At 36.2% G+C, this 13,739-nt stretch overlaps 1 protein-coding gene across 1 annotated transcript in view; it reads right to left on the minus strand.

Moving 5' to 3' along the window:
• The window catches only part of ANKRD13C (ankyrin repeat domain 13C), a gene marked incomplete at its 5' end in the record, with an annotated part of 72,793 nt that overhangs the window by 13,619 nt on the left and 45,435 nt on the right, over positions 1–13,739 (minus strand). The window contains 4 exons of the mRNA XM_005871960.2: positions 2,296–2,394; positions 4,017–4,096; positions 9,116–9,277; positions 13,130–13,261. Of these exons, the coding sequence (XP_005872022.1) occupies positions 2,296–2,394; positions 4,017–4,096; positions 9,116–9,277; positions 13,130–13,261 (473 nt within the window). The remainder of the gene's footprint in view (positions 1–2,295; positions 2,395–4,016; positions 4,097–9,115; positions 9,278–13,129; positions 13,262–13,739) is intronic.

The following is a 13,739-nucleotide window of genomic DNA, read 5'->3' on the forward strand; positions in this document are numbered from 1 at the left end:
GGCCTGCTCACCCCCAACTGCCCTCCCCTCCTGGCCTGATCACCCCTAACTGCCTCTGCCTTGGCCCCACCACCATGGCTTTGTCCGGAAGGATGTCTGGAAGGTCTCCCAGTCTAATTAGCATATTACGCTTTTATTAGTATAGACAGATATGCATAGCCCATGGACACAGACAATAGTGCAGTAAAGGCAGGAGCCAGTCTGATGGGGGTGAAGCAGGGGTGGGGATGAAACGGGGGACAACTGTAATACTCTCAAACAATAAAAATAAATGAAAAAAAAAAGTAAAAAAATATATAATAATAAATTTTAAACTAAAAATACTGGTACATTTTTTAGTCAACTGGGTCCAATATATGATAATAATACAGACATGTATGTATGTATGAATAACTCCCTTCCCATATTCTATGGGAACTATCTATCTCATCCCTGATCTATAGCTTGAAGGCTGTACAGCACATTCTATCTCCTTTTCTCAAGTTAGGCTATTGGGGGGTATGAGACATATATAGACTGTAGAAAAATGTAGGTCTTGCTCTATTCTATGATGATTTCTTTTACTGTACTAGGCCAGAGTGATAGGGGAAGGAACTAGGAAAGGAAAATAGCCTGGGGCTTCAGTCTGCTAACTGAATTTTTTAAAAAGATCATTAGTCTTTAATTGATTCATGAATCAGACAACATCCCCCCGAGCACCTTAAAAAGTACTCTAAATTAAAATTTTTTATGAGCATCTGCTGAGTACAGTTTGAGAGATGTCTACTGCAGTACTGTTTATAATATGACAAACTACAATCAATATATTTATCAGCAGGAGAATAAAACAAATGACAATAAATCAACACTGCAAAGTAACAAAGAAAGAAGAAAAAAGAGACACTAAAAAGTAATTACTGTAAGAATTGCAAGATATACTCACTTTTAAACGAAAAAAAAAGGAACTCACAGAACAAAATGTAGAATATGCCATTTTTATAAAAATGCAAAAACAGAAAATCCTAGATAAAAATATAGCAGTTATCATCTATTAACAATTACTAAGGTGAAAGTAAGCTATCATTTTTATTCTATAAACCCCATTGTATTAGATATTAAATAAAACGTATGTATTGCCCTAGCCCAGTGGTCGGCAAACTCATTAGTCAACAGAGCCAAATATCAACAGTACAATGACTGAAATTTCTTTTGCGAGCCAAATTTTTTAAACTTAAACTATATAGGTAGGTACATTGTTATTAACTTAATTAGGGTACTCCTAAGCTGGCCTTTGCTAAAAATGTCCTCAATCTGATTGAGGTATGTTCACTGAGGTCGACCCCTTCCAATTCTCCCATCCACACTTGTCTTGTATACTTGTTTCGTCTATCTCCTTTTGTTCATCCTCTCTATATGTCCAAACCATCTCAACATACCTTTCTCAATCCTCGACACTACATCTTCTTTCACTCCACAACGTTCCCTAAAATTAACTTAATAAACTTTACTTTTGTCACCCTCGCGCGTTTTGCAGACGCGACTAGCACTAACCACTGCACCATGAGACTGCTGACTGACTGGCTCACTCAATTCGTGCATGAATCACACACGCCTCCCCCATGCTGCGTATCCCACAGCCCGCCTGCGCCGCGTCTCCCGTCGCCCGACTGACCGACACCGCCCACTTCTAATGCCACTTCTTCAAAATAGACTTGCCCAGGCCGAAAACCGACTTTTGCACATGGGCCACGAAGTTTCAATCGCACTGTACTGTGGAAGAGCCACACTCAAGGGGCCAAAGAGCCGCATGTGGCTCGCGAGCTGTGGTTTGCCGACCACTGCCCTCGCCAGTTTGGTCAGTGGATAGACCATTGGCCTATAGACTGAAGGGTCCCAGGTTCGATTCCAGTCAAGGGCACTTGCCTGGGTTGGGGGCTCAATCCCTAGTAGGGGGTGTGCAGGAGGCAGCCAATCAATGATTCTCTCTCATCATTAATGTTTCTATTTCTCCCTCTCCCTCTGTGAAATCGATAAAAAAAAAAAATTTTTTAAAAAATGCAACAAAAATGTATTTATGTATTATTTTTATAATTATAATTTAAAAACTATACAAACATTTATCTGGTTAAAATAATAAAAATATTACTATTTTGTAAACTAAAAAATTTCGAGAAGGGTACACACACTATCAAATCAATGACTATTTGCTTTTGCATGTCAAAGGCTTCAAATAAACCACTCAGATACAAATATTATTAAAGTCTTTAGGGTTCAGTAGCTTCTTTGATAAACTTGTATAGTTAGTAACTAACTTACGACTGAATTCCCAAGGGAAATTCCTGGCTCATGGCTATTGTGGCTTTAAATGTTTTCTTATTCTCTTTGCACACCAGTTCTCTACCGAGATGAGGAGCTCTAAAATGAAAATATATATATATATTAGTAAACTTTTTCCATGTCTTATCATCTTAAGAAGAATCTGTCCTTTTCCAATGACACTTATTAATATTTCAAATTTTCTTACTCTGAGCACAGAAATAAATTAAAATTCTGATAAAAGAAAATGAGACATGTATAAGAAATAAGGATAACAAAGTACAAAAGATCAGAAAAATGATCAAATTTCACATTGATATAATTTAATAAGCACTTTTAGGAACAAAGCAAACCACACAAAAACTGTAACACTGTGTATCTTTAAAATCACTTATTCAATTCAATCTCTTTTATTGTCTATAGTTCTCAGCATAACCAATAAGAAATGATGTGAAGAATAAAGAATTCTAGCCTTAGCCGGTTTGGCTTGGTGGATAGAGCGTCGGCCTGCGGACTGAAAGGTCCCAGGTTCGATTCCAGTCAAGGGCACATGCGGGTTGCGGGCTCAATCCCCAGTGTGGGGTGTGCAGGAGGCAGCCAATCAATGATTCTCTCTCATCATTGATGTTTCTATCTCTCTCTCCCTCTTTCTTCCTCTCTGAAATCAATAAAAATATATTTTTAAAAAAGAATAAAGAATTCTACATTCACTATAGAATACTGTACAATGGAAACATTTTGGAAAAGTCAGAAAAGTATAATAAACCTTCAATACAAAAAATAATAATCACTGCAACTTCTTCCTAAACATGAGAGTAGGCAATCTTTTATTCTTTGCCAAAGAAAAATACTATTTTCTATAAGAACTATAGTTTATCTCACATGGTTGGCCAGAAAAAAACTTTTTATTTATTGATTCATTCAAAATAGTTGTCTGTCATTCATCATTTTTTTATTCAACAAATATTTGCTGAATACAAACTATGTGCTAGGTACTCCAGTAAATATTAGTAATAAAATATTAAGCAAATGTCTTATGTAAGGATCGTGAGAAATAGTCTGGCATAGGCTAAAGCACAGAAATAATGACCGAAGATAGAGGAGCTTGAAAAAACAAAAAGTAGAGAAATAGTGAATGGCCTCACATAACATGCTAAAGACTCAGGATAATGACAGAACATAAAAATTTACATAAAGTGAACTCAAAAATGCAAGGGCACTGGGCAATTCCTCACATTGTATTTTCTTAGAACAATATCCGATAGGTTTAGTGAATGTAAATTGGCAGCAAGGATGTAAAAAGAAAGCTCTGTAACTTAGTCAAAGGGTGCACATCATGCCTAATCCATATTTTAAAATGTCAAAGAATTACTTCAGACAAAACTATTAATAACCAAAGGCCCAATGCATGAAATTTATGCAAGAGTAGGCCCTCGCAGCCCTGGCTTCATCCGGAAGGTCATTCCACTGTTCGGCCGTTCGGTCCATTTGCATATTATGCTTTTATTATTATAGATTCTCTCTAAAACAATTCTACACCCAAATGTTATGTTCTGTCATTATCCTGAGTCTTTAGCAAAGTGTGTGAGGCCATTCACTATTTCTCTACTTTTTGTTTTTTTAAGCTCATCCATCTCCAGTCATTATTTCTGTTTTTACAAATTATTCTTTTTAAAAACCAAAGAATCCAAAATAATCAAAATAAAAGAAAAAACACTTACTTTCCATTTTCAGCAGATATATATTCTTCCCATGTAATAGTGTTCTGAGGAGGAGGGGTAAGGGACTGTCTTCGAACCGGCTGCCAAAAAGAAATAAAGAGGCAGAGGGACAGGGAGAAAGACAGAGACAAACACATAGAGTGAGAGACAGACAGAGAGGGAGACACAGAAGAAGGGAGGGGGAAAAATGACATTTTTAAAAATATAAAATAAAGCTATTTTAAACTACTTATTTTATTTTTATTTTTTATTGTCTAAAGTTTTACATATGTCTCCTTTTTCCCCAATTGCCCCCCGCCACCCAGCCATTCCCATCCCGGAGAAGCCCCCACCGCCCCAGTGTCTGTGTCCATTGGTTATGTTAATATGCATGCATACAAGTCCTTTAGTTGCTCTCTAACTCGCCCTCCCCTACCATTTGTCTCTAGATCGATCTATTCTTGTTCATCAAATTATGTTGATCATAATAAGCTATTTAAACTACTAAACTGTTCAATCTCTTCAATATAATGCTTTAAGAGTTTACTGCCAAGATAGTTCCATGGTGATTTAAGTGCTATCAGTAATTTAGTATCAATTTTTTTCTAAATCTCAAATAAGAAGATAAGTTATCAAAGTAATAAAATCCATTCATTCAATGTTTTAATCATCTAAAATGTTCTTGGCATTATGCTAGAAAGTGAATATGAAGTATAAAAACTAACCATGACTTCAAGGAGTTTACAATTCAAAGAAAAATCCATACATGAACAGTTAATCAGAAATACAAAATATTATATTATTAAAGACCAAATGAGCTTACAAAAAAATTGAATAGTACAGGAGCTAAAAAAGAGAGCAGTGTTCTATGGATAATAAATTCAGATTAGGGGATTGGGGCTCAGATTGTATGAAAGTCAAACACAGACCATTTATTTGATCAACACTGGTAAAAGGTCATGTCAGATTTTAAAACTTACACCTTTGTCTGTTAAATATGCATTTGGGTCACTATAGAGAAGCAATATACTTAGAGCAGTGGTTCTCAACCTGTGGGTCGCAACCCCTTTGGGGGTCGAAAGACCCTTTCACAGGGCTCGCCTAAACCATCGGAAAACACATATGTAATTACATATTGTTTTTGTGATTAATCACTATGCTTTCTTTAATTATGTTCAATTTGTAACAATGACATTGGGTGTCACCACAACATGAGGAACTGTATTAAAGGGTCGTGGCATTAGGAAGGTTGAGAACCACTGACTTAAGAGTCAAGAACTGATCTTTGCTACTTCTAACTTTGTGACTTCAGAGAAATTAATTTCTTTAAAGCTCATTTTCCTTTCTATAAAGTGGAGCGATGACACTCATCTCATTAAATAACTAATAATTAAGAGAGATGAAAATACTTAGCACAATGCCCATGTTAACAATGCCAAAGTTATATTTGCGCACTGGGCATTACCTTCACACCATCTCTCATTAGAGTCTCTGAGCCTGGAGGACAGGTCTATGTTCTATTCATCTTTGTATCAATAGGACAATTATAACAATACTAGTGTCCCTTTGCACAAAGATTCGCTCAATAGGCCTTCCTTCCCCTGGCTACCGGCACTAGTTTTCCTCCGGTACCCGGGACCCAGGCCTTTGGTCCGGCCGCAGCAGCGAGGCTTGGCTTTTCCGCTCCGGCTGCTCCCAGCCTCTCCTTTTTTTTTTTCCAGCTCCTCCAGCGGAGCTCAGGGCGGACTGGAAGCCTGGGTTTCCCCCGGTAACCCAGGCCCACAGCCGCTCCTTGAGTGGAGCCCAGGGCTGACTGGAAGCCTGGGTTGCCCCCGGCGGCCCAGGCCCCCAGCCCCTCCTTGAGCGGAGTCCAGGGGCAGCGGGAAGCTTGGCTTCCTCGGTCGCCGGGAGCAACCCAAGCCTCCTGCTTGCTCCAGCTCCGTCGCCGCCGCCATCTTCAGTCATCTTCAGTCTTCACTCCGCACCTGCGTATGCAAATTAACTATCATCTTTGTTGGATTAATTTGCATAGTCGCTCTGATTGGCTGGTGGGTGTAGCGGAGTGGCAGAGTGATGGAGTGATTGTTATTTGCATGTTTCTCTTTTATTAGTGTAGATATTATAATAAAAGTTATGTGAATGTGGAAAAAAAAACAACTCCAATGTTTTAAACCAACATAAATAAAAAAGAAAACTCATTGAGGTTCATATGAAATCAATTTTTAACTTGTAGAAGCTGAATTTAAATTTATGACACTTAATTCAGATTAGGCCACTGGAGAATCCTTTGTTATTTGCCAACAAAATGTTTTGTTATAATAATCACTCATTAAAGTACATACATTTGAGTAACTAACCTGTGTTTATGTGACTTGCAAGTTGACATAACACATAATGATTTTCACACTCGATTCATTTTTATATTACCAGCTGTGACCAAGCAGCCATTAATTTTTAATACTGGTTTATGTGTTTTTTAAAACTTAACATTAAGATTTTAAATACAATTCCCCATTACAATGGGATTGTCTCTTGAATTTGATAGGATCCTCCCTTTATTCTTTTGACCACCTATTTTTTAACTGTGCATGATAATTTATATGTACCTTTCCTAAAAGCTTATTGTTTAGGTTTAAAAGAACTGTATTCCCTTATGCTAAGTGAAATAAGCCAGTCAGAGAAAGATAAATATCACATGATCTAACTCATTTATGGAATATAATGAACAACATAAACTGATGAACAAAAACAGATCCAGACAGAGAAGCATCGATCAGACCGTCAAGCCTCAGAGGGAAGGTAGGGGAGGGTGGGGGTAAGGTGGAGAGGGGGGGGCCAATGGGGCGATAAGGACACATATATAATACCTTAATCAATAAAGAAAAAAAAATTAAAAAGAAAAAAAGAACTGTAGTTCCAAAAGTACCTATGAAATGCATACAAGTATTTCTTTTCTCCTTTAATGCCCACTGTGGAATATAATTAAACTGGTATCAATTCCATGCTGCTTTCCCTGTGTTTGTAAATTCTGTGTCTGGGAGAAAAAAAAAACCCCAGCTATTTTTACCTTTTTTATAATTAAATACCAATTCTGTTTTGATGTTTTTTTATCCTGCACCATTCCAGATTCAAAAAAATCAAATTATATGCATAGATGAATATAATAGAATTAATATTGTCTTTAAATTTCTTCTATTTATAGAAACGTAAGTTATTGTTGGGTCAAGGACACAAAACCATTAGAGCAGACAGGAGGGAATCCAAGTTATTTGGCTTCTGTTCTAATGTTTCCATTACACTATGTTACATAAAAATCCAAACTTTGTCCTTGGGGTATTTTTCATGGCTATTTAACCTAGCCATTCAGATGCCTTCTTAGTAATTCTGTTTTTACACTTGTTTGGTATATATCAAACTCCAGGAATTTGATTTTCAGGAAACAAACCTTAAATAAGTAATGCCTTATTGGTTTTGTAAAATTCTGTAATTTATTGCTTTGCTTTGATCAGGTATTAGTAATCAAATTTAAAAAGACTGTAATGAAACTAAACATTAAATCCAAGTTTTAAAAACATACAAACATTTTGTATTTTTGATGAATCTGCAGCTTGAAGTGACATCCCACTGACTGCTTGTCCCAATAAAAACTTTTGGCTTTGATTCAGCTTTCAAATAAGTCTGTGACTGACTATAAATTGCTGAGGTAGCTCGTCTATATTTTTACTTAAAGGACTTCTTTGGAAAATCATACCTAAAAAGAAAATTTTCTAACTACTTTTGGGTTTTTTCCTCTCAAAGACAGGCATTTCCACTGTACTCGGTGACTTGAACCACAATTCAAGTATGAATGTTTTTTATTAGTACTACAATAGAATTCTTGGCAGTGAAAAAAAATAAATAAATAAATAAATTTCTTCTATTTATAACTGAACTCCAAAAGGATTCTCAAATATAATTAATTCTTCCCCATCAAAAGTCCAACACCATCCTAATCAAAATCCCAGCAAATGTTTTATCTTTCATAGAAATTGACAAGTTGATTTAAATATTCATCAAAAACTGTAAAGTTCAAGGGGCTATGATTCACATAGAAAGTGTTTTATTTCTGCTCAGAAGTCAAAACCTTAATTTAACTTAATTCGTATTACTTTGTTCTATCATGTGGCTATCTGAAATTAAACTATATCTTTCATTTCAATGTACAAAACTATAACTTATTAAAATGCCATCTGCAGACCCCTTTAACAATTCAAGTACATCTTACAAAGAAAATTAAGTTATATGCTGCAGGTTTAAATACAGATAAATCAATCGAAGGCAATCGGCAAATGGTCCATGAAATGCTATTCTATATAGTTGTTTTCCCCAAATATTCATCCCAAAATGGCTTGCTGCCAAAATTAAACAAAGGTAGCAATAACTACCACAACAAAATCATTTCTTAAAAATAACTAAATAAAATTTAAGTCACAATATAAGTCCAAATAAATGGCCTTTTTGTCTGGTCAACAATGGGTGAGAGAAGCAGCTTTGTCCAAAATTGAGCTCAGCATTTTTTCTCTCAATTTATTTCTATTTCCTGAGTATATCATGTCCTGTATCTCCTAGTTATCAAGATATCAGTAAATACCAGGTGGGCTTCTGAAAAATGAAGTCTGATGAAGCGCAACTCTATCCCAAAGCCAAAAAAAATCTAAGGAGGATCTGGTATTACCATGACTTAGTTGGAACTTGGCACACTATGCAAAGTTATAGGCTAGAAATGATTTCATAAAGTAAGTGGACCATTACTTTGGCCTTCAAAGCAGTCAGTGATTTCAATTAGTGAAATAGGAAAAAGAATATATGCAAAGGAACATGGATTAAAAATTAATACTGGGTTTCATGCTTATAAAATGATTTAATCTATTTGTAAGTGAAGCCTCAGAGACCAAGAACAGATTCACACACAAAAAAATATCACTAAAGGCAATATATATAAAAAAACACCAACACCAAAAGGTGTATTGTATATAGTAAACAAAATCCATGTGTGTACTTACATAAATTCACTAAATGCCAGGAATAGAGTCTACCCCCTCTTTCCTTAGAACATTATGAATTAGAAGTGAAAATTATACCTCAAAATTTTGTTCCATTATGTTTCCACCTTTACTAAGACTCTCCATAATGGCCTTATTTCGAAGAATATCTTCTTCACTGAGATGTTCTCTTCTTTTTCTTGATTCTAAAACAAGTCCATTCACCAAATAAAAGTCTGCCAAAAAGTTTCCTACTCTTTCCTAAAACAAAATCAAATATTTCAACATAATAAAAAGATTAAGGTAGCCTTAGATTAACAAGAAAGTTTCAAAGTAATATGCATGTTTTTCCATAAATATGTAACATTAAGGTATATATAAATATTCCTTTGGTACTTGAAATTACCGAATTATCTTATGCATTCTATTAAGTTAAAAAATGTATTAAACTAGAGGCCCGGTGCACAAGATTTGTGCACTGGGGGGGGGGGGGTCCCCTCAGACTGGCCTGCACCCTCTCACAGTCCAGGAGCCCTTGGGGGATGTCCGACTGACGGCTTAGGCCCGCTCCCCACATCCTTAGTGCTGCTGTAGAGGCAGGAGAGGCTCCTGCCACTGCTGCTATGCTCGCCAGGCCAGCCGTAAGCCTGGCTTCTAGCTGAGCAGCGCTCCGCCATGGGAGCACACTGACCACCAGCGGGCAGCTCCTGTGTTGAGCGTCTGCCCCCTGGTGGTCAGTGTGCATCATAGCAAACCAGTCATTCCACTGTTCATTCGATTTGCATATTAGCCTTTTATTATATAGGATTACACATTTCAAATTTGTAAAGAAAAATTTAAAACACACATATGTATGGCAGTTAATCTGAAAATGAGTTAAATTTAAATAAAAATACCATATAGTATTCCTTTAGAATCTACTCCCAAGTAGCACAAAGCTATCTGAAAATTTTATTTAGCTAAAGTCAAACATCGTAAGTAACAAGGAGGGGTCAGGGATAATTACTGTTCCCATTTTATAGATAGAAAAGAAAGTGGAATAAAAAGAAATAGTCTAAGTCACATAGAAATCTCTAGGACACCTAGAATTAATTACCTGTTCCAATACTCTATTTTCTAACAGGATCAAACCTCAAGTTACATTTAGTTACTACTTTCAACAAAGAGAGAACAACAGAGCAGTCCAGCTCACCAATACCACTGTTTATATTAAAAATGGGGGATAGGGAAACTCAAGAGGTATAAGGGACATTAAGAAGAGAGTTGTTATTTCCTTCAACATAAAACATCACCCTTTTAAATCAGACTCAAGAGGAGGTCAGAGTTTGAAATATTTTACTTCAAAAAACATGATGGAAAGCAAGCTTCCGAGTTTCACCTGCATGCAAATCACTTGGTCTCCTACTTACTACTGTGTTCTGGCATTCCAAAACTATGTGTTTAGAGTTGTTTCCATGTCCACCTTGCTTTTGGTGGCTCTTTTACCAGTCACCAGAAAGCAAAGCATTCTGCACCTGTTTCTACCTACAAAATGGGAACCATAAGCATTACTGACTCCCTCCTTACCTGTCAAAGATTTAAGAAGATCACCTAGACGCTGTTCAAGAGCTTTGAGCTGCTTAGCAGTAGCACTAGATGAATAGCAGCTTCAATTTTTATCTTCTCTTGAAGTGATCCTTCTAATGCTGTCCAGAAGAACAGAGTACAAATAAATAAGACTTAAGCCAACAAATGGATTGCAGTGTAGGAGCTCACAACTGGGAATCCTATATGCTATTTGTTGCCAAATAGGCTTAGAGAGGAAAGGTGAGGAGCCTAGATCTACAGTGAGGATTTTTTCTGTGGTTGTGAGATACTCAGATGATAATTATCAGTTTTTGAAATCTCACAATAAAAAGCATTTATTAAAAGTAAACCATCAGAACAGTATAAATTTGTAGTGTATAGTCTCTATAATTCAGCCATTTTATTTCTTGCTATCTATAACAGACACTGCAAAGGAATGTAAAAGAATGCAACATCATTCATAATGGCAGAAAACTGGACGAAATGTGTGTCCATTCATTTAAATGTCCAAAAAAAGAGCCTGGCTAAATAAACTACAACATACCCATATTATGAAATACTATGCAGTTGTTAAAAAGAATGAAGTAGCACTACTAATAAGAAAAAGCACCTAAAACATACTAAAGAGAAAAAAAATAGTTGCAAAAAATAGGTATAACACTTTATGAAAAAATAAGTATCAACAACTAAAGCTACAGATTACTATAAATACATTATTTATGGAAAGCATATAAAAGGGTCTGAAGGATATATAAATAGATAACCTTCTGCAAGGTGCTCTGGGATTGTGAGTAGTGGCCAAAGGGAACATTTAACTTTATATGTAAGGTTGTGTGGTGGTTAATTTTACGTCAATTTGCCAAGACTATGGTGCCCAATCTTTTGATCAAACACCAGTCTAGATGTTTCAATGAAGGTATTTTTTAGATGTGATTAACACTTAAATCAGTAGACTTGGAATATAGCAGATTACCCTCTATAATGTAGGTAGGCCTCATCCAATCAATTGCAGGCCTTAAGAGCAAAGCCTGTTTCCCAAAGGAAAAGCAATTCTGTCCCAAGACTGCAACATAGAAACCCTGCCTGAGATTCCAGAATCAAGACCATATCAACTCTCCCCTGAATTTCCAGCCTGCTGCACTGCTCTAGATTTCAGACTTGCCAGTTCCTACATTCACATGAGCCAATTCCTTAAAATAAATCAATCTCTCTCTACCCCCCCCCCCCTTTCTCTCTCTCTAAATATATACTTATACATCTACTAGAGGCCTGATGCACGAAATTCGTGCAAGAGTAGACCTTCCTTCCCCCAACTGCCGACACCAGCTTCCCTCTGGCACCCGGATCCCAGATGCCAGAGGGAAGCCGGTGCCGGCAACTGGGGGAAGGAAGGCCTACTCTTGCACGAATTTCGTGCATCAGGCCTCTAGTGTAATATAAGATGAATATAATTTTTAAAAGTAGTAAGTATGGCCCTTACCTGATCTGATTACTTATTGACTTTAAAATTTTATAAAATGCTTCTTCATGTGTCTAATTTAAAAAATGCCTGAGAGCCCTAGCTGGTTTGGCTCAGTGGATAAAGTGTTGGCCTGTGAACTGAAGGGTCCCGGGTTCAATTATGATCAAGGGCACATGCCAGGGTTGTGGGCTTGACCCCAGTGGGGGGCATGAAGGAGGCAGCCAATCTATGATTCTGTCTCATTATTGATGTTTCTATCTCTCGCTCCCTCTCCCTTCCTCTCTGAAATGAATAAAAATATATAAATAAATAAAGCCTAAGAATATTTCAAACATTTTTAAAAAAACTTTTTCTTTATTGATTAATTTAGAGAATGAAAGGAAGGGGGAGGGGGGAGAGAGAGAAACATCAATTGTTGTTCCACTAACTTCTGCATTCACCAGTTGCTTCTGGTATGTGCCCTGACTGGAAATCAAACCTGCAACCCTGGTGCATCAGGATGATACTCTAACCAACTGAGCTACCCGACTAGGGCTTGAGCATTCTTACATAACCTCTTCTTGACAGGTAAATGGTAATTATGGGAAAAATTTACAATTCACTAAAGAGAAACCTTCAATGAAATTTAATTTAATGACAGTATTGTAAAAATGTAAGCATATTTCATTTTAGTCATATATATGGAATACTGAGAAACCACTATTAGATAAGTAAATAGTTTAGAAGTTTAAGAGTAGAAAGTAAAAATATCCAGGGAAATGAATTCAAAAGTGTATCCCTCTTTGTGGTCTTCCTAAGGAATAAAGCATTAGAAATATAATGGAAACATGTGAGGACAAGACAGCTGACAAAAAGAACCTTTCCCAACATGGAATTCAATGAACTAAACTTTCCTTCTTGGCTTCTCTAAGAATATGTTCCAATTCTGTAACCAACCATTATAATTCCCTATGTGGTCACAAAGTGGAGAGAAAAAATATTTGAAGACAATTCAGTAAGCTACTTCTTGCATTTCCATCACCTTATTTTGGCAACATTAAATTCTAAACAATCTTTAAAGTTTAAAAATCTAGATTTGTACATACTGTTTTATCTTCCCGAAAAAGCCATCCTGTTTGGGCACGTGTGAAAGAAATTGATTTGGTTGATAGAGTTGCAGAGTAAATATCACTACTCATTAAAATGTCAACCTCCTCTTCTGTTTCCATCTCTGATTCCTGGGGAGGGGGTAAAAGTTAAATATTAGAACCTAGGTTTTCAAAGGTTATTAGCATGACATATGAAAATAACAAAATGTTATGAATTCCTAAAAAGGAAACAAATTCTAAAAAATATGAAATCCTAGTTATTCTAAAAACAATTACAGAATTTTAAACTACATATATCTAAGTAAGTTAGAATTATGACTAATTATGAATCTAAAAGTACAGGATACATGAAATACTGTACTCTTACACTGTTATACATAATGTAGTTGAAACAATACTAGATTACCCATTACAGAAACATACAGTATGTAGGGCAATTTTAAAAGATTACTTAAAGAATTAAGTTGACAGGTGTGAGACAAAATGTCCATATGAAGGTTTCATTTTCTTTCAACAAAGATGAATCTTACTTTATTTCTTTTTAATCTAAAGACTGACCACTATCATTTGAGCCTCTCTTTCTCAAAGGGGGAGGGGAAGGGGGGAG

Source organism: Myotis brandtii, unplaced genomic scaffold (genome assembly GCF_000412655.1).
Source record: "Myotis brandtii unplaced genomic scaffold, ASM41265v1 scaffold36, whole genome shotgun sequence".
Lineage (NCBI taxonomy): Eukaryota > Metazoa > Chordata > Mammalia > Chiroptera > Vespertilionidae > Myotis > Myotis brandtii.